Source organism: Spodoptera frugiperda, chromosome 20 (genome assembly GCF_023101765.2).
Source record: "Spodoptera frugiperda isolate SF20-4 chromosome 20, AGI-APGP_CSIRO_Sfru_2.0, whole genome shotgun sequence".
Classification (NCBI taxonomy): Eukaryota; Metazoa; Arthropoda; class Insecta; order Lepidoptera; family Noctuidae; genus Spodoptera; species Spodoptera frugiperda.
The window spans coordinates 6,413,079-6,440,864 of NC_064231.1; the positions used below are offsets into that span (position 1 = coordinate 6,413,079).

Genomic DNA, 27,786 nt, shown 5'->3' on the forward strand with positions numbered 1-27,786 from the left:
TTTCGGTTCTTATTACTTATTCTAAGAGATATTTAACTACCTCAAATAATAGAACCGCATATGCCCTTGGGTCACATTTCTTTAGAAATATAGATCTTGTTTTTCAGTTTACATCAGTATTATTGGTCTCATTATAGTACAATACAAAATAACCAGAGCCATTTTCGTCTTATTTGGGATTTTTTTGGGGCATAAAATGAGCCTCCACTTGTCTTTAATAATATTATTAATTGAACACTTATTTGTGTCAATTAAAGTAATACAAAATCAGTCTCAAAATAGGGAAGTCTTTTAGATCTTCAGGCACGTATACATCTTAACCTGTGGATTAATATCCAAGCTAAATCCCTAATATACATTTTACGTGCTAAAACAATTACATTCCAACGTATTTTCCCATGAAGTGTGTACATGTCTTTCTGTTGTAAGTTAATTTAAATCGTGAATATTATATTGCGAAAAGTTTGTTAGATTTCTTGTTTGAGGACAACTAAAGTATTAAAAAAACAAAAGCCACGAAAAAACTAAACTAAGTTGATTTCAAATCATTACTAAATAAAAATAAAACAATAACGAAATTACCTTTAGAAACGAATACTTTAGTTTGAAACTGGTGCATCACCTTGACCAATGTGTTCCTTTTCAGAATTGTGGCATTGCTCCGCCACCTAGAATACACCATTGAATTTAGTGATGTCATTTAAAGTTGTCATGAGGATAAAAAAAAATTAAAGAAGGAAAGCCTGTTGTAAATTCCATAGAGATGTTGTCGTGTGGTTTCTGTAATTTACTCTGCAGTCACCTTATTCTTATCAAATGGGCCATTAGCCTCCAAAGTTTGAGCGAGATCAGACTTCTGGCCAGAGCTCTTTTTCCTTCCTTTTCCCATATTCTTCTTAACATTTTTGCCAGTCTTCAGTTTTTGAGGCTGTGTACCTGTAAAGTAATATTATGGGTTGACTTATAACAACTAATTTCTCAAGCAGAGATGTGGTATACCTCTTTTTCGAAAATTAAATGTCGACATATTAAATTTATGGGAAATTAGTTTGCGTTTAGGTCACATAATATAGAAAGCTAATATGTATATAAATTAATTAAATGAGTAAAGCATTTTTATTATTAATATCTGGAGGTATACCTAGTATAATCGAAAACAGCATTTATGAATATTAAGAAAACGTAATTAGAAGCTCATATTTACGAATCTACAATATTAACTTACAGAATTTTTAGTATTACTATATCACTAGAACATACCATCAGCATCAGTATCAGGTGCTGAAGTGTCCTCATGAGGACTACCTTCCTCTTGTTGATTTACATCTTCGGGCCTTACAGTTTTCCTGAAAATTTGGTGAAGTTTTATAATTATAAAAAAATATATATATTATTTAATAAGATACCAACCAATATAACAAACATATATTAGTAATTATTTATGAATGTTACCCGTTAATAGTGAGCGTGGCGGGCTTAGCAGGCTCCTCGACATCGCGGCGTGCGCGACGCGCGGTGCGTGCGGGGGGCGTGGACACCGCGCCGCGGCCACGACCGCGTCCCCGACCGCCGCGCGTTCCGCGCCATCCGCGTCCACCGTACGCGTTGCGAGGCGGCGGCGTGTAGCCCACGTAGCTTACCTGCTGTAATTATTTTGTGAACAATACTAATGCAGATGCCTGCTTCTCGTTAAACAGGTAGTACTGTGCCTGATGACTATAATTAAACAAAAAATATTGATTTACTTGTGGGTAGCGAGTAGTGCGCGTAGGGTAGCTGCCGCCGCCCCACTGTCCGACGACGACGCCTGCGATCTCCAGGCGCGCGCCGCGTCCCCGGCCGCGCGGCCAGCCGCCGAGCTGTCCGCCGAGCGAGCCTCCCACCACGCCGGCCACTAATGGAAGCGGTGGCATCGCAAACTCCACCTCCAGACCTTCCAAGATAGCTTTGCGCATACGCTCTACCTATTAATATAATACATTTTACTATAAAATGATGATATCGGGTACTTAATTATTATATGAAACACATAACAACTGAGAGAAAATAAGATATTATTAAGAATACTTATGCTCTAACCTTAACCACCGTATCCAAATGGTTATCGCAGAGCTGAGCAAGATGTTTGCAATGATTAGCGCGATGCAGATTGCGTTGCAGCAGTTTGCCGTCGAAGTAGAGCCAGGGCGCGGCGACTAGCCAGGGCACGGGGGCGCCGCACGCGTCGTTGGCCAGCAATGCAGCTTCTGCTCCCGCCATCACCAGCGCACCCAGTTGAACTCCGCGTGAGTTAATGCCATTTACCTAAAAATAAATAACATTATTGAGATCACATTACAATGACGAAATAACGCACAAAATTATAGAATGACGTTACTGACACTTTTCACACTTACGGTCATTTCTTGCAAATGAAGTGCATTCATGAGATCGTTTGAAAAAGCTGTAGCCAAAAATGCATCAAGTTCTTGTCGCCTCAATATTTGAATTTGAGATGTCATTATAAATCTGAAAGGCGTATCAAAATAATGAAATTATTTAAAGCCCAATAAATGGAAAAATAATTCGGAAGTTAATTTTGTTAAAAAAAATAGTAATAAGAAATATGATAACATTGGTATTACCTCAACACAGTGGCCAAAATTAGCAAATGTTGGGGAACATAAGATGTATTCAACATCAAAGGAGTATCAGAGCGCATGCACGATAGGAATGCTCTCATACGGCGGCATTTGTCATCTTGAGCAGTTCTGGAACAAAACACAAAAAATTGATTATAATTTCTTTTTTATTATGTGTTTAAATGAATGGGTGTATAATATAATAAATAATCTGTTTAAATAACAATAACTTAACTAACAAAGCATCACGATTTTAAATAACCGAATGAAAGGAAATAGAAACTACCTAAAAGGTAAAGCTCACCCGAACCAAAGCCGTTGCACAGTTGGTACAGGCCATTCTAGAACAACTCCTGGCACAACTTCAGGGCTTTTCCCGGGATTCACTCGAGAATAGATCCATTCGGCAACTTGTACAGTGCAAGGGCGATCAATATTCACAGAACTTGTTGAGCCTTCTTCTACAAAAGTACACAGTAATTTAGGTGTTTATTATCATTAGTTTTACAAATGTTTATAATAAGTATTTTTACAAAATAATACCTTTGGCTTTTTGCGCCATAAATCGGTGGTGGTGCATGTTATACAAAATGGCGTATACATTTTGCCTAACAGGTCGAAAGAAGTGATGTATAGAGGGTATTTCACGGTGATTATCGTCCTCCATCAATACAGGCAAAGTAACTTGACGATGTGTCAAGATCGATAGCATCTGAGGGTGCATAAGGCCACGTGCATGTCGCTCGGCACATGTTCGTAACACTTCAGCTGGGGCCGGAGGGCAATTGTCTTCATTATGGATTTGCTTTATATTCGAACGAACCTAAAATATATATTCAAAATTTTATCACGTCTTTGATAATATCTTATTACTTGTTGAATATCCATTTCAAACATTTCGGACTGCAGTACCTATTAGATCACTCAGTCTCCCAGTCTTAATTATTCAAAAGGCGCTTCTGAACAATACCAATATTTTGCTGCTACATTAAACTGCACTATTGACCACTAATTATACAGTGTAATAAATAGAAAATGAGTGAAACGAAGCTACACAATATTGCAGTATATCAGCATTAAACAGCAATATCCATCAAAACATAAGTCAGCTATGTAGGCCATAAGTCGGTTATGAATATATAATACCCCGACCACCCTGTTTGGTATACCAAACGTAACTATGATATTGCGACAACGCGCTGGTATTGACTGCAATAATTCCGATCAATCAGCTGTGTTGCAGCTACATATTGCAGAAAAATATATTTGTTGCCTGTTTAGAAGCACCTTAAACTCTTAAACACTCGCAATGGGTAAGTGGAGAGATATAAGTCGCGTGGCGACGAAATCCAACATCAGTTTTCAAACCTAAACTCATCAAGTACACACAAACATTTTTCAGACCTCTTTAGGAGCAGATTGTGGTTTTTCATTTTTATCAGCTGGATTGATAGTTTGCTGCTTGGCTGCACCCGCATCTCCGGAATCCAGAGAGACCGCCGCAAGTCCTTGCTGTATGTCAGAGGGCCTTTCTTCCATGCTAAAGTCGGCGTTAATTGATGCATTTGCTGTTGCCAATTTGTAGTCGTCCAAGCCTTTTTGCTGCAATTTATTGAGTTTGCAGTGTTCTTACTATCTGAAGTGCTTAGTGTAAATAACATAGGGATGTAATAAGACAAAAAAGGGTGTGGGGAGTTGAAACAAAAATCATTAATAAAAAGGTCACTTGCACTTAGACAATAGTTATTTCAATTTAGAACTAGTGATCATGCAATCTGACAATTTGCCAATGGATGCCAATGGTGTTAATGACGGTGTAAAAGGCGTGGATGACTATAGCGATTTTTACTTAGTTAAAAGAATATTTAAAAACCTCATGCTCAGATGATTCAGCAGCCAGTTTAGAAGTGTCCAAGTCTAAAGAAGTGGATTGTGGACTAATATCCGACTTTTGAGTTTTTTTGTTGTTCTTTGGACGACGACCTAAATAGAAAATAAAAAAAATATAAATTGTAGATCATTATTTAATTCTTTTTAACTTATAACATATTATTACTAGAACATATTTTGGAAATTATCTTACCAGATGCAGTTCTGTATTTTAAAAATCCATCTTTAGTGCCATTCAAATAATATTGTACAGCTTGTTTCAATTTGGCAGCTCGGAGATCATTAAGGTCACCAAAGACATCGATGCATGCGGCATCCACATCAGAGGATGGTAATTCACGCACATATTGACAAATGGCTTTCACCAAACCTTCTGGAGGAACTTGCTGAAAATTTTTGATAATGAGATAGTTTTAAATAACCAATTGCTAGGTATCGAAAGGATAATATATAAAAACATATGAAACCAGTATATTTGTATCATACACATACCTTCTTTTGCGTAATTCCCAACCGCTTATAAAAATCAACAAGACTTTGCTCAGATAGAATAGTACCACCAAGTAGTGCTGCCATAAGGCACAATCGATCCTGTGGCACATCTAATACCTGCGGCAGCTCGTGCACCATGTACTCTTTTGTCTCCAGTGACGACTGTATTCAATACACATGACATTAATTTAATGGAGCTAGTTTAACAATGCCTCCTTAATAAAGGAAGCGTCCATAAATTACGTGAGGTGTTCTGGGGGGAGGTGATTACATATTTCCAAATCTCACATAGGGTCAGGTCAAACCGCGACGCGATGGTGCTGGAAGAAGCCAGTCATGTCACGCTGCCCGTGAGATGTATCTCAACGTCGCGAGGCACATCTCACAAGAGGCAGAAAATCATTGAAAAGACGAGTACGCACCGCGAGATCGCTGGGTAGCGAAATGTCTTCATTCGCACACACCGTAAACGGGCGACTCAAAAAGCAATTTTATTTTGTGCGTGGCTTTGACTGACGTTGCGGTGAATTTTGGGAATGTTACGTAGCGATGCGTCTTGGTGTGAGCTGACCCTTAGAATTAGGAGGCAGTTGTAAGCAAATATCAAGTTTATCAGTGAAAAAATGAAGTAAACAGTGTAATATTGTGTGAAAATTATTTCTAGAATACAATATGACCAAACCAGACCGAAGTTGAAGGAGCAGATGATTTTATTGAAATAGCTAACATAATAATTATGTTGGTTCCAGTAATCAATCTTGCTTGAACTGCTGTAAACAAGTCTCCATGAATTGAATCAGAATACTTAATATTTTGTATGCAAAACAAATGCTCTTACAAGTGTAACTTACCCTGTATGTAAGTTTCAGCTGTGAGGAGCTAAAGTATCTTGGTGGTTGAAAGACTAAATATTCTCCAGAGCACCCAACAAGTCCAGCATAAGTTTTCTCTCGGCAAAGACCAACTACCTCTTGGCAATGATCATCAGAAGAGACCATCTGTTTAAGAATTATTATTAATTTATAAATGAGCGAACACCAAGCTAACATTGATCTTGATTTAATGTATTATGTATAATTTTTATTACTTATATCTATCAAAATTACAATTTTAATGAAATTGGTAACACCAATTTACATTCTGTTCTTTATAAAATAATTTATCTTAACAATTACACATGATTACATCCATATACAGAGCCTTATACTTACTATTGGGATATTAAGATATCTTAATGCTGTTCTAAGGCAGGAATGTAGTCCCATGGGTGGTACCCACCATACTTTAGGAGGAGGAGTGCCCTTTGTAGCAATGTGACGCAGCACCTGTGATGTATCAAGATATTGTTACATTTATGATTAAATCAAATTAGTTTAATTTTAGTCATTAATATACTATTTAGTTCATTAGCTAATGACATTTAACTGATTGACTAAAGTAAAAGCCGTTAAAAGTGGGAAGAAATTCAAAACTAACTCAGTGGTCTTTTAAACATAAGAAAAATATAAATATTTATAAAATTGTTTGTGAGAAATGTGCATATTCGTTGGTCTTTTGAGAACAGAGCCACACCAGTTACAACAAACTGTCAGAGCATAAGTAGTTAATTAGAAGTGAAATTATGAGGAAAACAATATAGAAAAAAAAATTACATATTATTTATAAATGTTACTTTTCCTAAGGTACAAACATACTAATATGACCTGTGCAGTGCAGTGCAGTTTCACACTTACATCAGAGCTCATTCCCAAGTCTGACTATCGTCTAAGTAGTCTTCTCTTTTATAAAATGCTTTAAGTTTACCTTTTTTTAGTTTTTACTTTTAAATTTATTAAGGCTGTAATTTAGAATAAGGGTGTCTATGTTCATTATGTATACTTTCATGTAACACCCAAGTATTCTTGTGATATATCTCAAAAATATACCAATTTCAACAAAGGTGATTTACATCAAAGTTAATGAATTTTGATAAAAATACTTACTGAGTTGACCCTCTGGCGATATGTAGCTTGTGTTTGTATCCAATGCTGTGGCAAAGCAGGTGGAGTAGGATGTGCACCATTAAAACATACGCATAAAGCAACTTGATGTTCAGCAAGTGCTTGTGCAAGTGTGGTTAAAAATTGCACGCATCGAGCCCACTGGCCTCCACAAGCCCAATCTGCAATAAAATCATTATATTTATTGTGAAATAGTTTAATTTACTATGTAAACTATAAAAATTTAAAAGCTATGCTATGCTATTGTAAAATTATAGTAAATAATATAGCAGGTAACATTTTTTTATTGCTGTAAAGACACTGGTAAATTAGGCGTGGATGATGATGATAGTGATGTTTATTTTGGTACTAGAATAAAAACATCGAGATAAGAATAAAAAATGTATCAACAAAATATTGTATGTTATATTGGAAAAACAATACCTGAGAAATATCCTCCATAGAGACGATCTAGACATCCTTCCGCGTCGAGAACTAAGCGGAACCCGCCGGCATGGTTTCTAGCTATTCGAAATAAATCAACTCCAACACCTTCGTTTTCTAAAAACGTCTGAAGATCTTGTATACCCATAGTTTGAAATAAAAGATGTATTTAATTGATCGAACACGTCCGTCACGAGGAATTGGTAGCCTGAAAGAGAAAAAATAATTGTGACGGTAACCAGTGTAGTAGGTCGATACTTTTCACAATGCAAGTGACATGACACATATTTTCACGAAAAATTGATAAAACACGACTACATGTTCAGTAATTAGACAAATCAATTTAATTATTTATAAATATGCCTCAAATGAGCGCAAAATACCGAGATACGAAAGTTGCCGGCACGTAGTCAACGAAGGTCAAATTTATTAAGATTGATTACGATATTGAGGGAAAAATATTAATCTATGATTAAAACTACAGAAAAACTAGAAAACAGAAAAAGTAGCCTTACCTTTTTAGAAAACCATACCAACATAGGATTACGATAGGCGTAAGTTGAAAACGGAAGCCATTTGTAATTTTTTTTTTCATAAATGTCACACTTCATTCTACTGTGATACGAGCCAGCAAACTTAAAATAAATAAATGTGTTTTATACTCGACTAACGGTTGAAATTCATAATAATAATTAATATTTTTATATTTTAGCTTTCGTGATACCTATTAAATTAATTAACTATGTTTTACGGTTACTCATTTTCAGAGATGAAAATTTTTTGGATAAATAATTGAGTGAAAACAGATACTCAGCAGTTATTATTTTCGAGAATATTATCTAAAAAATCACCCAGTTGTCGCACATTAGGATTTTCTCCTGTGTCGTGGGTTTGCAAACATAAAAGTTCACATACACATGACACCCAGACCCGGAACAACAATTTGTGGATCACACAAAGAGTTGTTCCGTGCGGGAATCGAACCCGCGACATGTTGCACGGCAGCCAGTTGCCTAGCCACCGCCAACTGTGCAGTCGAAATTCGAAGTAATAACTACTAAAATTGAATTTAACTTTTAATTATTTATTAGACATGTTAAGTTATATGATTTTGTATACTTTTATTAATTTATTGACACATTACAATAGAAAAAATCCAAAAGAGAATCATTAGCGTTATTTTGGTGGCTTGTGAAATTAATATTAATATAATATAATCGACTAAATGAAATAGTAGATTGTGTGAGACTGCCTGTGTATTACCTGTCATCACAGTTCGACTGTCGTCTGTCAAAGATTGCAATCGTAATCGTATCTGTGGGCTGTATGTCTACTGTCTATAGAATTTGTATTGGTTTGCTTGCTTTTTGCAGTGGGGCGTTGTAAATCAAAAGCATTGTAAAAAATCTATGAAAAGATGGGAAATTAGCATGGGAGTAAATATTGTTACATACTGGACCCAATAATTACTAACCTGAAAACTGTTGTTGTATTTAAGATGTTTTAAAGTTATAACAGCACTGTAATCAGTATCTGGCATTTCAAATTGGTTCCAAAGGATATCTACTGCTAAAATTAAGTAATGCCGGAGCAAAGTAATGATTATCGTGTTGTAGTTTTTGGTGCGGGTGGTGTCGGTAAAAGTTCCCTTGTGTTACGATTCGTAAAAGGGACATTCAGAGAATCCTACATACCAACGATCGAGGATACCTATAGACAGGTAATATTATTTACGTTCCAATTTTATTATGTTTTGTTCCCGCGATTTGTGCATGTGAAACAATGTTTATTTAGCTCCAAAAGAAGTTTTGGTAACTTGTACACTATTCTGTAGAAGCATTATTGAATATTTGCAGAGATTATAACAAGGAGTCTAAGTACTGTTACAATGTCATCTAAAAATGTTCATATCCTGACCTATATTTACTGAAAAGGCTGTGCATGAAATACCTTGACACCATTGAAATTTTGCCAATTCCTGAAACTATACTTTTTTTGGGATATTGCCAATGGTATACCCCATAACAAGGCTGCCTGCTGACCTTATTGTAATCATAATACTACTATTTTCAAATTAATATTTTTTGCTTGTAATCAATTTTAATAACATTAATTTACATATTTTAGATATACATGTATCTTATCAGATTTCTTGCTAACAGTCAGCATTTAAGTTGGAACTGCTTTTAATTTGACTTATTCCTGGAATTTTAATATAGAATAAAATTGCAGCATTACAAGATAATAACATAAATTATATTTTTAGGTAATAAGCAGCAACAAGACAATATGCACATTACAAATAACTGATACAACAGGATCACATCAGTTCCCTGCTATGCAAAGATTATCAATCAGTAAGGTGAGGCAACATTTCTTTTTTGTATTTAAACTAATTTACACTCTTAACTTTAATGAAACTTCACATATTTTGACCTTATTATTTTTTACAGGGACATGCATTTATATTGGTTTATTCTGTGAGCAGTCGACAGTCATTAGAGGAACTCAAGCCAATATGGCAAACTATAAAAGAGATTAAGGGCACAGAGCTTCCAAATATACCTGTGATGCTGGCAGGCAACAAATGTGATGAAAGTCCAGAGATAAGAGAAGTATCCGCATCAGAAGGACAGGCCCAGGCTCAAACTTGGGGCATTTCATTCATGGAAACTTCAGCTAAAACAAACCACAATGTTACCCAACTTTTCCAGGTACATAATTCTTTTTTATATTTATTGTATGCTGTCCACAATATCAATAATAAAATAAATAATTTTCAAATGTTTTCAAAAGTATTTCTATTTTACACTGGCATTGTTTGTATCAGTGTAACACACAAATATTCCATCATAATAAAAATATTTTCAATTCTAATTACAGGAACTATTGAATATGGAAAAGAACAGAAATGTATCACTTCAAGTTGATGGGAAAGGCAAGAAAAAGAAAGATAAAGCAACCAAAGACGGTGGAGAAGCTTCTGCAAGTGGAAGAGAGAAGTGCCGAATCATGTAAATATAAAAAGAACTCCAATATTATCTAACCCCACCAATTGTATAACAATAATTCCTAGTCATTTTGATCCTAGTCATTAAATCCATGACCCAACCACATTATTTACCAAAGCTAGAATATAAGTATTGCCCATATTTGCATTTAACGGCAACAAGTAGAATAATAATTACAATGCCTTTTAAATAATATTAGTTCCCATTGTGATGGAGCTTAGAAGTCATTGAAAACCTACATATTTTGCTAATTGTTAGCTATTAATAATTTAATAATGACTGACATGACAAAGACGGGAGAAATATTCCATATATTGTTAGTGTGAAAATACAACGAAATTAAGTCTTTTAGGACTTACTGTTATTGAATTATACATACTGAGCTGTTATATAAAACAATATTGCCTATGAAACACTTTCATATAGTGACAAGCATTGTATATTTTAAGTATAGTTATGTATTATTATGAGAAATCATTTTGTAAAACATTCCATATACAAAATAAGGACCATAAGACAGGTTTCAGTGTAATTTACAATTTGTTTAAAAGTTTATTTGTTCCAAAAATATGTGGTGACATATAAAATGAAATGTATAAATTGATACTTACATTAGAAGATGGGTAATGTCATTATGAGAAGTTATGTCAGTGCCAAATAGTAGAATTCTGTACAAAAATTGTCATCAAGGTCAGAATGATGTAAACATAAAAATGCATGTATGATGTTGATTGGAGACATAAATTTAAAATACTGCCAAAATGGCCAAATTGAGTTTATCTTTAGATAGATCACTAGAAGCATTTAGTTTCAGAAGACTATTTTGTAATTAAAATTGAAACAGCTAGAATAAGGGTTCTATTTCATTGGGAAAACAATGACACCATGGTCATATGGCCAGTCAGGAAACGGTGTGTCTAGAGCCACCTGTGAGCCTACTCTTAAATCCATTTCTGATCAATGGACATTGATATTCTGACATTTCGTATGAACGAATGTTACGTTGAGTTACAACACTAGTGCAATATTCCATTAAATATTGTATTCAGATTTTAATGGATAGGCTTGATTGAAATTAGCTTTAAGGGTAAGCCTGTAGGTAGGTGTTTAGAGAGCAACCAAAATATAACAAGAAGTTTCCCTGTGGGTGATACGGTGATTCATTTTGTGTGATGTATGACCTTGTCACTTTACCATGGTGGCCTATTGAAATAGGACTCTTATAACCATCCAAGTAATTAAGCTGTAGCTGTAGCCTATTTAAATATGCAATTTAAAGTACAATAATATAATAAACAGGTACCTTACCTTACACTCTTGATATTTGCGTCTGTGGAGTCAAATAGAGGTGAATTATACAACACTTGGTTAGTTATATTCTTATGTACAGGTCATGTGGAACATTAGCACCTAAATAGGAAGAAACGCTCATATGCACTTGACTAATAATAACATACCATTGACTTCATTAGAGTTGGGGTAGGTACTTAGCTTATATATAGGAGCTGAGGTAGAAATAATCTTATTTGCTAGAATGAAACTCATGTTCAACTATGACAGGACTATGATTAAATAAAGAATAATATTAAGCACTGTATTAAAATATTCGACAATATATAGCTACTTATACTTAGGTAGGTACTGTAGCAATCAGGAATAATGATCTCGCGATGACATTATCGATTTTAAGTGCGAAAATTATTTGTTATTATTGTTCATGGTTAAACATTTATCTAGAATTTATAATACTTAAACGTAGCTGTCGCTAGTTATAGAATGCACTTTATTTAATATCACTCACATATCCAGTTATATAGATTTGTCCATGAAATATAAGTATTTAGTCGATTATCACTGTACAAATTTAATATATTTTAAAATATTCTGTATGCATATGAAGTGTTAAGTGGCTATAATGCTGGGCTGACATAACTGGAACCTGAGTGAAGCTACACTTCAATTCCATCCTCTTTTTATAATAGTAGTAATATTCAAATATAACCACTTCGGGAAAATGTCTGTTGCGGTAGTTAGAAAATAAAGCAAGAAGAAGGAAGCAAGTCTGGGGAACAAAAGATATTTTTTTCAATGAATAATAACGCAACAATAATTTTCGCAACCGCCATCGTTACCTGGCAGCAATAAATGTAAAAGAACTTGCGGACTGAATACGGGGTTACCGGGGTTTCGGCTCGAAAAGCAGGAGTAGGAACGGGGTGGTTTTTCGTCAGTAAGACACTCCCTCTCGCCTCGACCAAGGTGGGAGAAGTAATAGGATGATTTTCCCCCCTTAAAAAAAGCTGACGTTTTAGGTCAGCTCAGGTCCACCGTCAGCTTTAAAACTAGGCTTCAAAGGGATTTTGAAGTGTAGCTCCACGCTTAGGTAAAGTTTGTAGTCAGTCATGTCATGTTTAATTTTTAAGTACTTATGTAAAATATTTTAATTTCATTCCAAATATTATTTATAAAATTGATAGAAAAATGTTACTATACCGTGAGGGTAAATTGATCGGCAGACTTGATTGTTTCGATATCAGTACTATTTAAGATTATAATTAATATTTACATTCTGTTTAATATACTAATTTCTAAAGACATTTGAATATTATGCACATAAGTTGATAATGTATTTGCACGTTTTAATTATGAATATTTGCTTATTGGCAGAATCTATAAAATATTGTATTTATAGAGGTAAAATTGTTAAACACTGAATTGTTATAGCTGGACCAAAGTTGTTTCATGTTGATTGACGTAAGTTAACAGTGTAGTAGTTGTATTCTATCTTTTATACTCTTCGTATTTTCGTCTATCCTTATTTCTTTAGATTTTTATGTGCATTCTATATGTCTAAACTTTGTGAGTCTTGTCTTGCTACTTTATCCCATTCAGAATCGTCTAATCTGCAGTAAAATGGCTTAAATGATACGCAAAAACCATTCGAAAATACTCCTAGTTTACATTTCTATCTTAAACTTATTTTTTGGTTTGTTATTTGTTATAATCAATCTACCAATTTATTACAGCTACATAACAAAATAGGTGCATTGCTGTCAGCAACTAACTGCAATTTGTTAACAGAGTTAGTAATATGTTGGTCTGATTGGAACATTTGCCATTGTACATGTTTCCGTATGTATTTATTGCTGATGCACTTTAAACAATCAGTCTTTCTCTGTGTGAATCTGAAGATTATTCATATCACACTATTCACATGCGATTGATTAGTGTACCTAAGAACATAGTTTTGACTTTTGTATCCACGGATTTTTATTCTTTAACCCGTGCGTGTAATTCGAATATCAATGTCGCTTAATTTTGAATCGCAAAATCAGTACAAATGTAAAGCAAAGGAAACATGTTACATATTCCTCTCTATCGGAGGGCGTCATGGCGTCTCCGGTTCGCGGTCTATATCCTGTACCTATTTATATTCTGGCTAATTGATTACCTACATTATCTCATCCTCTCTTACGGTAAATAATTACTTTTAAATAGCACGAGTATTGATCTAGGAATTGTAGTTCTGGTAGCTAGATTTTAGTGGAAATATATAATCAACGAAGGATCAACATTAAAATTATAATCAGAAATAGTGTTTTATATTGTAAAGGTGTATAGAGTGAACGAGTCAAAAATGTGAGTCGATTCATCCAGTAGGTAGTGTCTAGGAGACTCGATGGTTAATTTATGATACAGGAGTTCATTATGATATAATAGCACACGCTTTAAATTAGGATGACGTAATATCGGATTATATTATAGATTTTTTTATATACAAGTTTCTACTTAATATTTACTGCAAACTTTACATTCCGTTTCTTATCACATCATTACTATCTTCTCTGCTCTTTTCCTTAATATCTTCGAAAATGGTGCCCAATGTATGACACGGCAATAATAATATAGGAAGTAGGTAATAGGATAATTATCAGCATCCTTTTGCAATCTTAACAGTTTTATATCTAGAAAAGTATAGAAATCAAAAATTTACTAGAAATATTAACGACTACTAAGAACTTAGTTGAAGCTTTTGTTCTGCTGTTTTCTCGAACAAACATTTGACGATTTCTTAAAAACAAATTAATTAGTAGAGTAATTTTTTCTAGTCGTCCATCTATGAGAGTTACCTAATTAATATTTACCTGGTTGCATTACTAATAGGGTAGTTGGATAGAGGCGCCTCGTTTGATCACGGTTGATGTTTGCTCAGGGTGGGTCAGAGTTTGTTGATAATGTTGTAAGCAATCTGACCTGTCTTGACGGAGGGCGAATGTTGTAGTTGTATTGTATATAATTATTGTTTTTTTTTTCAATGTTATGTATACCGAGGTTGCGAATGTTTGTTGACCAATAGCAGTGTAGGTGTAAGCGTCTATTTAAAATCAGGACTAGAATTTGCTTAAATCTTCATAATACCGTAAATAATTATTTATGCTTATATGTTCCCAATTATGTATTAAATTGATCTTGTTTGTAACACTTCTCACTAAGGCATCACGAAAATAAAATATGAAAAATATGTTTTAGTTTTATTTCTTTAGACACATAAAAGTATAAAAATGTAAGAAAATACATCACAACGCAATATACATATCTTTACAAGTACAACCTAGGGTTTAGATAACAATATTACATTAAGCGTTAGATTACATTGGAATTAATATCAGCGTTTTATAAATATAAATTCGTTACGGAAAAATCTAAAATATCCAAGGCCAGCGCAAATGATTCATTCATATACATTATACACATGTAAAGAATGGACTGAGCATAAATTTCTATTGAGTATCACATAACAGGCATGCATGGAAATGAATAGAAATTCTATATCTTTCTATAGTGTGGAATTTGTGAATATAATCCTCAATCAGTTTGTATAGTTAACCATTCATTACATCTTCAACATGAAAGAGCAAGGATATAGATTAAATTCTAGTTTAGACTAGACCAATATCATGGAAAATAATACCTTATTAACATACAATACATGATAAAATTGATGCTTGGCTTAAGGCCCGAAACTGCGTTAAGCGGCCGGAGCGCTTTTGTAAAGGACCACGTGAGTGTCTGCTTAACGCAGTTTCGAGCCTAAGAAGAATTAATTGATGCCCTAAAACTTATGTTAAATTTTATTATCACAGAATATGAATCAATACAAATAATTGCTATTTTTTTTTTACTACAAAAATTACATTTATTATTAAATGATATCAATTATTTGTATTTACAAGCGTAAAATATATACAGAAAAAAGCACATTAAACTATTATATATAAAAAACAGTGCATAAAAATTAAACATCCTTAATGATCCCCATCACCCCTGCCAATATTTATTCTTCTCCTAAAGTTGCTGTTAATTGCCAGTTGATCATTAGTGCCTGATGAAGTGTTAGGTAGACGCCCAGTGCTTGCCGACCTTCGTAACATCGGAACACTGTTCGTTGAATTCAAATTGGCTCTATTTGGAACATTGTTACTGTTCGTCAAAGCACGGGAGAAAGCATTTAAAATTGTGTCTAATGTTTCACTAGTTATTCTATTAGCGTTATTATTTTGTATTTCTCTCTGTTCATCTCTTCTGTTTGTAGTAAATAATGATGGCCTATTTTGTCTAACACCAACACTAACAACTCCAAGGAAGTTCAAGGTGAATGGAATATTGAATATGAAATTGAACACAATCATCACAAGAAGGTATATCAATGATATGTGTACGACTAAGTTGAAAAATCCATATACTATTTTATCAAACGGGAACATTAGACCACCTGGAACAAAAATGTGAAATTTATGTATGTAAATTAGTAATTATTTTCATTAAGGTATTTAGTGATTTTTTCTTACTTGTAACACTATGGAGCATGATCTTTATGGTAGCATCAATAGCAATGATAGGTTCAGATATAAAGGATGTGAACATTCTGATTGCTATTTTTAGTGGATTCATGTGTTTCATGAACAATAGTGGATCTGGTGGCGGTACTGTGCACTCTGAGGTCCAAAAGTACCATTTGCAAGTATTGACGGCAGACACAAATTTCTCATATTCCTGTTGTTCGGCTTCCTGAAACATCATAATGTATATTTACCCGACTGCGCCAGAAGGAGGGTTATGTTTTTCGAGAGTATGTATGTATGTATGTATGTATGTATGTATGTAGGTATGTATGTATGTATAATTGTTTGGCACGCTCTGCAGCCTAAACGGCTTGATGGATTTTGGCTTGAGAGGTGTCGTTAGATTCGTATTTACTGTGAGAGTGACACTGGATATATCAAAATAATAAAAAAACAAAATGGCGGATTTTTGGCGCCAAATTCGAATATTGCTCACTCTCTAGCCTGAACGATTCGATGGATTTCAGCTTGATAGGGGTCACTTGATATATCCAAATATATAAAAATAATAAAACTAAAAGAAAATAAAATAAAAAAGGTAATTCAAAAAACTATAAAAAGACTGCGTTTCTTTAAAATATGAAAATTGAAAACCCTAAAACAAGTCATGTAACATTGAAGCAGTCGGGACCCACTATAGAAAGCCAGCCGTATGTGCCCTCACTAAGTCTTCATATTTAGAATGAGTCCCGACTGCTTCAATTTTACGATGTAAGGTTTTATAATTTTCATGAAAATAAACAGTCGGGTTTTTTAGTTTTTTTTTCAAACTTTAATCATAAGTTCCTTACAATTTAATTTTATTGTGTATTATTTTTTTGCTAAAAGGAACTCTTAGCAAGAAATCTTGGTTACAGACTAGTACATGTTTATTCATACTCAATCTTTCTTTAAAGATAATTAATTAAAGATAATAATGAAATTTATTATCCTGTAAAATGTTTATGAAATTGAATAAAGGTATGGTAAAAATACTCACTTTATAAGATATAAAAACTTCATAGACATATAAGAAGACTAATACAATGATGACAACATGTTTGTGAGACATGTGTTTCCAGAGCCACATCACTACTCCAACTGCAGCAAGTAGACCCAGCATCAGAGTAATATATGTCTGAAAATAAACAATTAATTTAGGCGAAACATGGATTTCGATTTAGTTAGTCTAATTGATTTTGCTCATGGCCCATCTCAGACTAAGACCAGCTAATTTACTAGTTATAAAATAATTGTTTACATTGCCTATCCTCCATCTATAAATAGATATGTAATTTATTTATTTTTTATTAAATGTTGCCCCACACTAGGCAGCCTGTGTTGTGGCTATGTTTACAAACATACAAGTTCACATACACATAACACCCATACTATAATTTTTTACATAATTAACCTTAATCTTATCACAATTGTAATTATATTTTTTAACACATTTACCTTATATTCCATTAGATAGACTTGAATGTAATCGCTCCATGCCATAACAATTTTATCAGTAATAGTTGGTTTATAAATAGCTTCTTCAATGAATCCTACAGTGCGCCTGAACTTATCATCAGTTAATGGAGATTCTGATTGTAAATACTCTTCTAATACTTCCCATCTATCAAGCTCAAACTTCATTTGTAGAGAGATATCGACACTGCCCTCTTCGTTTTTCTGTAATTTTTTAAAATTAGTATACTTAGTTGTAGAATTAATAGTAAAATAACAAATAAATTAAGTTGCAGTAAACACAACATCAGCGGATAGAGGTGGAAACATTTTCTTTTAGCCACTCTTCGTCAGTTATATCACTTTATCATAGCAGGGAATTGATTCTGAAACTTTATTGTTCTGAAGGCACAGTTTTGTTTACTATACCAGGTAATAAAAATCTATATAAACCTTGAATTGTCCATTTTTCAGCATAATGGCGAGCAATCTCTTAAACCACCATTCTCCAAAGCCAAATTTAGATTCAGCAGGCCTTTCTTTCTTCAAGGGTGTTCTAAGATCTGGTGGTATATTAGTTTCTTCTGGTCTTTGCACAAATTCGTAGTTCCAAGGGTCTGGTCCTACTTGTACATCACAGTTACAGATGCTGCAAATGCTTAACAAAATTAGAATTATTGTCTGCGAACTCATTTTTATGCACGATTATTTGATAATAAATTTGAATTTTTCGCCACTGTGCTCGATCTAGATTTTTTAAAATGAGTGTACTGTAAAATGTCAGTCAGTCTGGCAGTTTCAGACTTGACATTTGGCATGATTCACAAACAAAACAATTTTTTTTACTAGTGTTGTGCGGTGTGCGTAAAATCTAAAAATCTTTCTCCATATAAAATATTCAGATGTATATTTTGTTTTCATTAGTCTGATAAATGAATTATTTCATAATCATATCAGACCCACTTATTTCTAATAAATGTTTTTTTAATGGATTTTTACACGCCGCGCCGCTAATAAATTTATGTATTGTGTATTTATTATCTGTAGTTTGACTAAGAACTTGGCTGTCACTGTCGTATTGACAAATTGACATAATGTTCTGACAAAAAAGCCGAATCGTGTTTTGAAAGAAAATTAAGTTTATTTTATTAATTGAATACGGCATTTAATTCTAACAATAACATTGCATTTGTTGTACACCTTTGAATCATTAACACATTTCTTTACTTTGTTACTTAGAAAGCAAAATGTCGTCTATAGATTTTGACCCTGCGATAAAGTTGTGCTTAAAATATTTGCATTCAAGTGCATCTGATTCCACTGAACAACTACGGTTGACTTTAGATGACCACATTCGTCAGACTTATGGAAGTTCTAAAACTCTTGGCAACGTTTTGCCGAAGAAGTATTTGACTGAGGAAAAGTTGGAATCACCAAGATCTAAGCATAAGACCGAGAAGTCATCGACTACTAAGACCGTGGCACTGCCTCAATCAAGTCCACAGCAAATACAAATACCAGAACGTGAAAACGATGACGGATCTGTTATGGATGGAGAGTTATCTCTGGATTTATTAGAAGAAGATTTGACCTGTGCTGTATGCAGACAGATTTCAGTCCAAGCTGGCAATCGCTTGGTGGAATGTGATGTATGCTGCGCTCTTTACCATCAGGTAATTATACAACTTCTTATGTCACTTACTCTGCTTTTTCTCACTTGGATATTATTATGGTTTTTAAGAAATTCATTAGAGTCAAAACCCTATATTGCATAATGAATAAGATGTTTATAGTCAGATTCATTACAACAGCATTGACGGATTGGCACTGTATATATCTTTCCTTTATCAGGGTTTTAACCAAAAGTGTTTATTTATACAATTTTCTTTTTGCAGGATTGTCACAAGCCAGTAATCAGCGACAATGACATAGCAGCGGGGTGGCAGTGTGCTTCCTGTTTGGCATCACAAGGGATTACTGGAAATTACATCAAGGCCACACCCAAGTCTCCTTCTAACATATCTGGTTCCTCTACACCAGTTAAGATATCCTCGAGCAGTTCCTCTTCCTCATCTCCTTCTAAAGTGGTGACTCCCAACATCAACATTATATCTGCTGATAAGAGACTGCAGATCATGAAGAAGAAGGCTGCTAAACAACATGAAAAGAAAAAATCTAAATGATAATAACTCTTTGTTTCTTAGGAAACAAAGTAAAAAGCAAGTGGCATATAATGCCAGTCTAGAAATAAGCTTAGGAAACTAGAATACATTACATTTTTTAAATAATTCTTTTCTTGATTTCTGGTGAATGTAGTTATTACATGTACCTATTAATATTATAGACTTACCACATAATATATTAGTGAGATTATGTAGAGCTATCCTAGAGTTTCAAATTTGTACTAATTATAAAGTTTATATCTCTTGTCTGCTGTATTACACAAATAAATGAGCAATTACTATTCTATTTTACAAGCTTTTATTTACTTTCATAACTGTCCGCTTGCCCGTTGCTTGTGAATTTGTCTGTGTAGAATAATTACTTCTGACATAATTTGGGTTTATGAATTTTTACTAAAATAAAATATTATTTTTAAAATATATTCCTGCACGGCGCAATTCCCCCACAGTGTACTTCCTGCACTGTGCAATTCCCTCACAGTGCACTTCCTGCACTGTGCAATTCCCGCACGGTGCAATTCCCGCACGGTGCAATTCCCGCACGGTGCAATTGCCGCACGGTGCAATTCCCGCATGGCGGAATTCCCGCATGGAGCCATTCCCGCACAGAGCAAGTCCCGCACGAAGCAATTCCCGCACGGAGCAATTCCCACACGAAGTAATTCCCGCACGGAGCCGTTCGCGCAATGCGTAATTCCTGCACGGAGCAAGTCCCGCACGGAGTAGTTTCCGCACGAAGGAATTCCCGCAAGGAGCAATTCCCGCACGACGGAATTTCCGCACGGCGCAATTCCTGCACGGAGCAAGTCCCACACGGTACAAGTCCCGCACGAAGGAATTCCCGCACGGAGTAAGTCCCGCACGGAGCAATTCCCGCACAAAGGAATCCCCGCACGTAGCAAGTCCCGCACGGAGCAATTTCCGCACGAAGGAATTCCCGCACGGAGCGAGTCACGTACGGAGCAATTCCTGCACGAAAAATTCCTGCACGGCGCAATTCCCGCACGGAGCAAGTCCCGCACGAAGTAATTCCCGCTCGGCGCAAATCCTGCACGGAACAAGTCCCGCACGGAACAAGTCCCGCACGGAGCAATTCCCGCACGGAGCCATTCCCGCACGAAGCAAGTCCCGCACGCAGCAATTCCCGCACGGAGCAATTCCCGCACGGAGCAATTCCCGCACGGAGCAATTCCCGCAAGTCACTCTCACAGTAAATACGAATCAAACGACCTCTATCAAGCTGAAATCCATCGAATCGTTCAGGCTAGAGAGTGAGCAATGTTCGAACTTCGAATCTAGCGCCAAAAATCCGCCATTTTGTTTTTTTATTCTTTTGATATATCCAGTGTCACTCTCACAGTAAATACGAATCTAACGACACCTCTCAAGCCAAAATCCATCAAGCCGTTAAGGCTGTAGAGCGTGCCAAACAAATTATAAAAATATACATACATACTCTCGAAAAACATAACCCTCCTTCTGGCGCAGTCGGGTAAAAAGCAGTGTCCGATTGACCACGTAGCAAGAGTAGGATTTGCTACGGCTACGGGGCCTACGCAAAAGGCCCCGTAGTCCCGCGTAACCGAACTTGTCTGCTTTAGAGCACTCATTTCTTTAGAGAAACTTATAGATGTAAAAGCTGAAAAGTTGGCGAATATTTCCCCACAGCCTTGTTCAATTGAATCCATGTTACCTTGCTAACTCCGTGCTTAATTAATCCGCTACTGAAAAGATAAAAAAGATAGTCAAATATATATACCTATTAATAGGCAACTTCTGTCCATTCACAATTCACTATTCAAATCTATAGTAATAGGTTTAAAGGTGTAATGAGTAAAATCTTACCAAGTCAATAGGGTAGATGACTAATTTTTATCTAAACGTACCTACGTCTTGAAGATTATTTTAAAACATTGGACATGTATTTTTTATTTTCTTACAGAAACAAATACTTTCAATGACATATCGATTTGAAACATCTCGTGACGTCACTTCTAGGAAAGTGTCATACGTAGAAATAACGTATTTGCTCCCACTCCGAAACTTTCATTCGTTAGATCTAAGTAGGTATTGTAATCTTATATAAAAAAATACTTGTCTTATATTTCCATTACCTAATTATTGACGGACTAAATAATTTTGTTATTATCATACCTTGTCATCATCTCTATTATCAACAAGGGACTTCTTGATAGAGTCTTTTGTTGGGTATTCTAATAAATAATTTTAATAAGGCGTGTAGTGCATAAGTACCTATCTATGTGTGTAAGTGTGTATACAGGTATATTGCATATTATCAAGGTATAGGTACAAATAGGTAGATTACACACCTACATACCTAATAACTGTATAGATTATCACTGAACAAAAAACTGAAAGTTTGCACAGTATAACAGAATACTGTTGCTTGTTTAAATGAAACACAATCATAAAGGATCAGCTTCCGTTGTTTTTCTAAGTTTGTAACCAATCCTAACGGCAGCATGTTCCCATTGGTCGCTCTGGAGAGAAGGGCGGTTCGGGATGAGCGGGATGTTGCGACGTCGATACACTACGAAACACCAACTTCACTTTTACTCCTTAGAAAATTAAGTTCATTATCCCAAGAACCTTTTTTCAGATACAGCAGTTGTTACTCCTCCCAGTTTCACATTCATCTATCATCTCGAACATCTAGTTTTCATATCGATATTAGTTTCAGGGCGGAGTGTATTATGGGCGGGCGGGTTTTCTTAGCGCTTCGTCTACAGTTAATTATGTGAAACAGTGTTAAATGTTTGTTACCTGATTGTTTTTGAGTATCTAAAATATCATTTGGTGTAATTTTTATTCGAACATAATATATCAGTTCTTCGAACATAATATATGATTTTAAGTTGCAAAGTAAATTGATAATTTCAGTTCGACATTAGTGCTACAAACCAAAAAAAAAAAGATTTAAATTTGCATTAGATTCTTTAATAAAGTTAATTCAGTGTACACGATTATTGAGTGATTTTGATGATGAATAGTGGTCGTGCAAGGGTTCCAAAGTGCGCTCGTTGCCGGAACCATGGTTTGATCTCCAGCTTACGAGGCCACAAGAAAGCTTGTGCCTACCGACTCTGCCAGTGTCCTAAATGTGGACTCATCAAGGAGAGGCAGAGAATTATGGCTGCTCAGGTATGTGCCGAGGTATAAAATATTTACAAATATCTTTTACAATATTCATTTCGCAAACATATTTGGTTAGACGTGTTGTTTAAACAGGAAAATACCTACTCAATCAAAAAGAAGAGTAAAAATCTTACAAGTATTACGTAGGGTAAAATTTCTGACAAAAGTGTATTGTCTGTTTAAGGAAATTGCTAAGTATATAAGGTACTTAAATACCCTTCTATACTAGGCACATAGGTCATAATATCTATTGCCATTTTGGTCCTCAGAGGACAAGTGCTTACCAAAATAAAGTTTTTGGTTCCTAAACCTAAAATCTGGCTATTTTTCATGTAAATTACTTTTTCATGGACTCTCGGTCCGTGCCTTTGTCATACATTTTTTTTACAATAAGTTTAATCAATAATAATAGTTATGTTCTAAAATACATATCAGTTATGTGCTACATATCAATTAAAATATGTAGAATTAGTATCTTTATCAAAATAACATTAACGCGTGTTTTTTTTTATTGGATAGATTTACAATAATTTAGATGGTACAGTACCATATCTATTGCTTAGTTATTGAGTCAGATATTATTTTTTTCTATTAGTCTCCGTAAAAAACTTAAATGGACTCTATAATTATAAAGGCCACCGTCTGTCCGTCGGTCATGACTTCATGGTTATGAGTCTGTTTCAGTTCCGTTTTTTCTATGTCTGTATTTTTCAATTGATACCGATTCGTAAATATTGACTAAATTATAAAAAAAAATCATTAAACAGATCAGTGAATGTTATATCGGAACATAAATTTAGTTCATAAGTATAATTTCTGAAAAGCTGGAAGGAAAGGGCTACGGACTTCTATAAAACTAATTACTACTTATAAAAATTATATTATATTAGATACTTATAAAAATAATTTCGTTACGTTGAATTGTTTATTAGTCTTATAGGCTATAGAAAAAAATATCACGTCGAGTAACAATTTTATTGTTGGAAAATAATATTCTACGATGAGCGCATTACAATGAGCTAGGTAGATAAAATACTTAATAAGTGTGCTTCAGTTACTTAATACATTGATGAGAAAATACATTATAGCTAAAATAATATCATAATTAGGTATTTATTTTTTATTAGTTATCTCTATAGTTAACAATAAAATTATCTTTATTTTTTGGATAGAGTTAAAATATTATTTTTTAAGTCTATGCCTATCATACATCATTAAGTGCCTAAATTATGAGAGAAATACCTACTACTTAGATTAAGCAATTTAATAACGACTAAAATGAAGAATAGATAAAATCGTCGCAAGTGTGGGTCTTGGAGACCAAAGTACTTCGGCGCGTCCCGTTCCGCGCGCGCCTCAAAGAGCTAGACCACCACAGATGGGGCCCAGTAGGGCTGATGCCCGATCCGGAGCTGCAGACAACGTAAAAGGTTACCGAGGCTCCGGCTCAAAGCAGGAGAAGGAACGAGGTGGTTTTTAGTCAGTAAGAGTCTAACACTTCCTCCCGCATCACCCAAGGTGGGAGAAGTCATTGGATGATTTTTCCACATAAAAAAAGAGACCAATGTACTTATCATTCCTTATTATAGCAAACCATATCTACCTAACAATAAGTATTTTTTTAAGGTTTCAGTTTTCTGCCTGTTTTCAGGTTTCTACTTGAAAAATCATAATTTATATGATTAATTCTCATTAGTGTAGGCTGAGCCATTTATTTATGCGGCTACACGGTAACACAGTAACGGCTTGCTCATTACTCAAGTGAACTAATTACGTTTACTACACAAAAAAACACTAAAACTATGAAATAAACTAACTAAAATATGCAACGAAAATCTAAAATAAAAGATCACAAAAAATCTAGGCGGATTTAGGTATGCAAATTACTCGTATGCATAGATATTTATAAGGATAAGTATATATAAGAAAAAAAAAAGTTGTTTCAGCAGTAGGTAGTAAACTAACGTAATTATTAAAGACACAAAAGAACACAAAAACAGCGTACCTACTATTTAATTTCTCGCAAAATAAATCTCATGATTTTTCTAAATCTAAAAATATAATCAAAACTAAACTTAAAGAAAAAAATTAATTCCGAAATCCAAATAATGAACAATGAAACGAACAACAAAAATATGAATCGATCCAATGAAACGAGGAAATTCCTCACTAATACCTTATTTAGTACAGAAATAACACGCAATTTAGAGGAGTTAATGTGTTTTAATGTAGTGAAATCGAGACCAGCTAATGCAGCGTCTCGGTTTATTTAAACAAGTGGCACGTGTTTACTGTAGACGCCGGATGAACCATCGATCAGTTTACACAGTAATGCATCGCTGTCGATGTCCCACCACTTGCATCTCAAATCCGGGATAACGCGCTTTCATTAATCATAAAGGGAGTACTACTGCCAATGTTGTGTTGAAATCGCATTAGCTAAACGGATTCGCTCATTGATTTATTCTCAAAGTTTGCCGTCTTCCTTTTCACTTTATTTTAGTATTTATACAAAAGCCACTGAGCTAATATAAATTCCTAAAGCGTTTTATTTGATTTACTAGAGATTGAGTTCTGTTTACGCTTGCAATGAAGCCGCAGGGCCCCGGGCGGCGCCCTGCTCGCCGGCCGTCCGGCGCAGTCCCTAGGGTGGTCACAGATAACAAATATAAACACCAAGTGTTTGTCATTGATTTTCTGCTAAATTAATTTGATAGTATTACATTTCCTGCCCGAGGTTGCTGTAATACAATCATGTATTTATCATTCCTCCCTTCGGCTTCCATCTGACTTTCTATTACACATTAGGTGTAGGTTTTGGTTGGAGAAATTCTTTCTTTATTAAGTACAGTCTTAAGGGAACTTTTGTATGCATGTGTATAGGAAATGTAAAGCTTTTAAAACATATCTTTTTGATTAAATAAATAAACAAATTTCACAAGAGCAACTCTCTTTTATTTTGTCACCAGGTAGCCTTAAAGCGGCAGCAAGCCGCAGAAGACAAGATAGCTTTACACTTGGCTTCCGTAGAAAGTGGAACGGCATTGGAAGCTCTACCTCCAGGTCGGATATATGGGATGCGAGTCACCGGCCCATGCCCCAGCCCTGGACCGGAACCTGACTCTGTTGCTGATGATCACACTGTAAGAAATAAAGATTTCAATTTTGTATCAAGTTGTTACACTTGTTACTTAGTAAACTGCCATTCATTGATGCCAATTTTATAGATAATTTAATACTAATTTTAAATACCTACCTTTTAGTTTCACATACTAATTTTAATACTAATTTTAAATTTTGCCCCACAGCCAATCCACATCGACAGTGAGACGAGTGACTCTTTGCCAGACTGCTGCACTGTTTCACCTGATTCTGCTGGCAACTCTTCAGCCTCCGCGTCAATGCGGTGCGTATCGCATTATTAGATTTCCTTACATGTTTACATTAAAGTGGTAACTGATATACTACGTAAAGTTAAAATAATAATTCTGATTATTTCCTACAGTCCAGGTGAAGAAGGTTCTGAAAGTGAGAATGCGGTGAGCACAGCTGGTTTAGAGATGTTACGAAAACTGTTTCCCGGCAAGAAGCGCTCTGTGCTGGAACTAGTGCTACGACGATGCAACCACGACTTGCTACGAGCCGTAGAACATTTCAATGCTACACGTGTAAGTACAAAAATACCTACATCTTTATATTTTGGAATTTTATACTACATATTACGGTGTGTAAACTTGTGTTTTAAATTTAGATGTCTAGATTATTTAGTTTTATTTCCTAAACAAAACATTCCATTGTGCATGAACTGGTACCTACCTAGGTATTTCGGTAGTTTAATTACAACCTAGAGTATAATGACTTTTTATCACTTTTAATTAAGTTATGATGATGATGATAAAATAGAATGGAAAACTATGTGCTATTAGACAATAATATTACAGTTTTTATATTTATAATCAGCTATAGAAATAGATACACGTTTATTACTTACCTATTTCTTTGATTCTACATATTATGTTTCCTAAAAACATTTTACTACATAACTGAATCTTTTAACAGGACCAGCGAGACAAGATACCAGGAATCAGCACTAGCAGCGGGTATGAGGCGTCGGTGTCAAGTTCTGAAGAGGTCGAGTCGAGGTGGTCAGCGTTCCGTCCAGTGGGACCTCGAGCTCCAATACTACCGGCGTTGGTCATGGGGCGAGTGTGCGGTTCTGACTGGTTGATACCGATGCCGGCCTTACCTGCACTCTCAGGTCCTCTACTACTACCTCTGCAGCACCCACACGCACCACCAGCTCCATGCAACCCATGCTCCCCTGATTGTAGGCAGTGTAACCATCATTAGGATTACAATATAAAAACATGATATTTTAGTTTTTAATTCATCTAGTAGACTTATCAAGAATATTGTACACGTACATCATACTTTTAGAACACGTATCTTCTATGTCACTCCAAAGGTATCATTAGTATTGTACCATTTGTCTACTATTATATCTTTAGCACAGCTTACTCTTTTATTATTTTCGAGTCAAATTATGCTGCCATAATATCCAATGCCAAAGAATTTTACACTTAAGCTTGTAGATTATCGATTTTTATTAAAGTGCTGTTGTTATTTATTATTATTATTAAATTGTATCTTTTATATTGCAACTTTTGTTTTAT

At 34.8% G+C, this 27,786-nt stretch overlaps 5 protein-coding genes across 36 annotated transcripts in view; 3 read left to right on the plus strand and 2 right to left on the minus strand.

Moving 5' to 3' along the window:
• The window catches only part of LOC118262160 (constitutive coactivator of PPAR-gamma-like protein 1), a 20,706-nt gene extending 12,619 nt beyond the window's left edge, over window positions 1-8,087 (minus strand). For 3 of the 30 annotated variants that reach the window (XM_050701280.1, XM_035573326.2, XM_050701260.1), the window contains exon 1: window positions 7,942-8,087. Coding sequence is in view for 27 of the 30 variants with exons in the window: in XM_050701257.1 (XP_050557214.1) it covers window positions 600-668; window positions 803-936; window positions 1,261-1,346; window positions 1,453-1,643; window positions 1,746-1,964; window positions 2,080-2,304; window positions 2,382-2,508; window positions 2,625-2,750; window positions 2,926-3,082; window positions 3,165-3,444; window positions 4,026-4,223; window positions 4,495-4,604; window positions 4,705-4,897; window positions 5,004-5,165; window positions 5,855-6,001; window positions 6,215-6,328; window positions 6,986-7,164; window positions 7,427-7,574 (2,865 nt within the window). In the remaining 3 variants the exon portion in view is untranslated. Of the gene's footprint in view, window positions 1-40; window positions 937-1,260; window positions 1,347-1,452; window positions 1,644-1,745; window positions 1,965-2,079; window positions 2,305-2,381; window positions 2,509-2,624; window positions 2,751-2,925; window positions 3,083-3,164; window positions 3,445-4,025; window positions 4,224-4,494; window positions 4,605-4,704; window positions 4,898-5,003; window positions 5,166-5,854; window positions 6,002-6,214; window positions 6,329-6,985; window positions 7,165-7,426; window positions 7,635-7,941 lie in introns of those variants that run through there. The other 27 variants (XM_050701273.1, XM_050701256.1, XM_050701276.1 and 24 more) reach the window with 23 other exon arrangements.
• LOC118281761 (GTP-binding protein Di-Ras2) overlaps window positions 1-14,959 on the plus strand; it is a 16,820-nt gene extending 1,861 nt beyond the window's left edge. The window contains exons 1-4 of one of the 2 annotated variants that reach the window (XM_035602468.2): window positions 8,737-9,146; window positions 9,693-9,788; window positions 9,880-10,140; window positions 10,310-14,959. In XM_035602468.2, the coding sequence (XP_035458361.1) occupies window positions 9,009-9,146; window positions 9,693-9,788; window positions 9,880-10,140; window positions 10,310-10,444 (630 nt within the window). In that variant the 5' untranslated portion in view covers window positions 8,737-9,008 and the 3' untranslated portion in view covers window positions 10,445-14,959. Of the gene's footprint in view, window positions 1-8,736; window positions 9,147-9,692; window positions 9,789-9,879; window positions 10,141-10,309 lie in introns of those variants that run through there. The other variant, XM_050701285.1, reaches the window with a different exon arrangement.
• LOC118281751 (uncharacterized) lies at window positions 14,958-18,577 on the minus strand. Its single transcript, XM_035602457.2, has 5 exons — window positions 18,228-18,577; window positions 17,778-17,999; window positions 17,320-17,457; window positions 16,287-16,506; window positions 14,958-16,210 (listed from the first exon to the last, which is right to left on the minus strand). The coding sequence occupies exons 1-5, from the start codon at window positions 18,465-18,467 to the stop codon at window positions 15,744-15,746; spliced, it is 1,287 nt and encodes a 428-aa protein (XP_035458350.2). The 5' UTR covers window positions 18,468-18,577; the 3' UTR covers window positions 14,958-15,743.
• A 275-nt stretch (window positions 18,578-18,852) lies between these two features.
• On the plus strand, window positions 18,853-20,243 carry LOC118282122 (integrator complex subunit 12). Its single transcript, XM_035603060.2, has 2 exons — window positions 18,853-19,447; window positions 19,670-20,243. The coding sequence occupies exons 1-2, from the start codon at window positions 19,022-19,024 to the stop codon at window positions 19,955-19,957; spliced, it is 714 nt and encodes a 237-aa protein (XP_035458953.1). The 5' UTR covers window positions 18,853-19,021; the 3' UTR covers window positions 19,958-20,243.
• A 2,398-nt stretch (window positions 20,244-22,641) lies between these two features.
• LOC118282296 (doublesex- and mab-3-related transcription factor dmd-4) lies at window positions 22,642-27,774 on the plus strand. 2 transcript variants are annotated; one of them, XM_035603311.2, is made up of 5 exons: window positions 22,642-23,131; window positions 26,083-26,256; window positions 26,422-26,519; window positions 26,619-26,781; window positions 27,173-27,774. In XM_035603311.2, exons 1-5 carry the CDS (start codon window positions 22,958-22,960, stop codon window positions 27,461-27,463), a joined length of 900 nt encoding a protein of 299 aa, XP_035459204.2. In that variant the 5' UTR covers window positions 22,642-22,957; the 3' UTR covers window positions 27,464-27,774. The 2 variants fall into 2 exon arrangements, with proteins under 2 accessions (XP_035459204.2, XP_035459205.2); XM_035603312.2 differs by having other exon boundaries at window positions 22,643-23,119.
• Window positions 27,775-27,786: the final 12 nt, after the last annotated feature.

Bases quoted from the DNA above. Each gene is read 5' to 3' on its own strand.
- LOC118281751 (XM_035602457.2), bottom strand. From the start codon at position 18,467: ATGAGTTCGCAGACAATAATTCTAATTTTGTTAAGCATTTGCAGCATC. The intron at 18,000-18,227 runs GTTTATATAGAT...AAAAAATTACAG, and splicing joins TGAAAAATGGACAATTCAAG to AAAAACGAAGAGGGCAGTGT. The intron at 17,458-17,777 runs GTAAATGTGTTA...GTTTATTTTCAG, and splicing joins TCTATCTAATGGAATATAAG to ACATATATTACTCTGATGCT.
- LOC118282296 (XM_035603311.2), top strand. From the start codon at position 22,958: ATGATGAATAGTGGTCGTGCAAGGGTTCCAAAGTGCGCTCGTTGCCGG. The intron at 26,520-26,618 runs GTGCGTATCGCA...TATTTCCTACAG, and splicing joins TCAGCCTCCGCGTCAATGCG to TCCAGGTGAAGAAGGTTCTG. The intron at 26,782-27,172 runs GTAAGTACAAAA...ATCTTTTAACAG, and splicing joins AACATTTCAATGCTACACGT to GACCAGCGAGACAAGATACC.
- LOC118282122 (XM_035603060.2), top strand. From the start codon at position 19,022: ATGTCGTCTATAGATTTTGACCCTGCGATAAAGTTGTGCTTAAAATAT. The intron at 19,448-19,669 runs GTAATTATACAA...TTCTTTTTGCAG, and splicing joins GCTGCGCTCTTTACCATCAG to GATTGTCACAAGCCAGTAAT.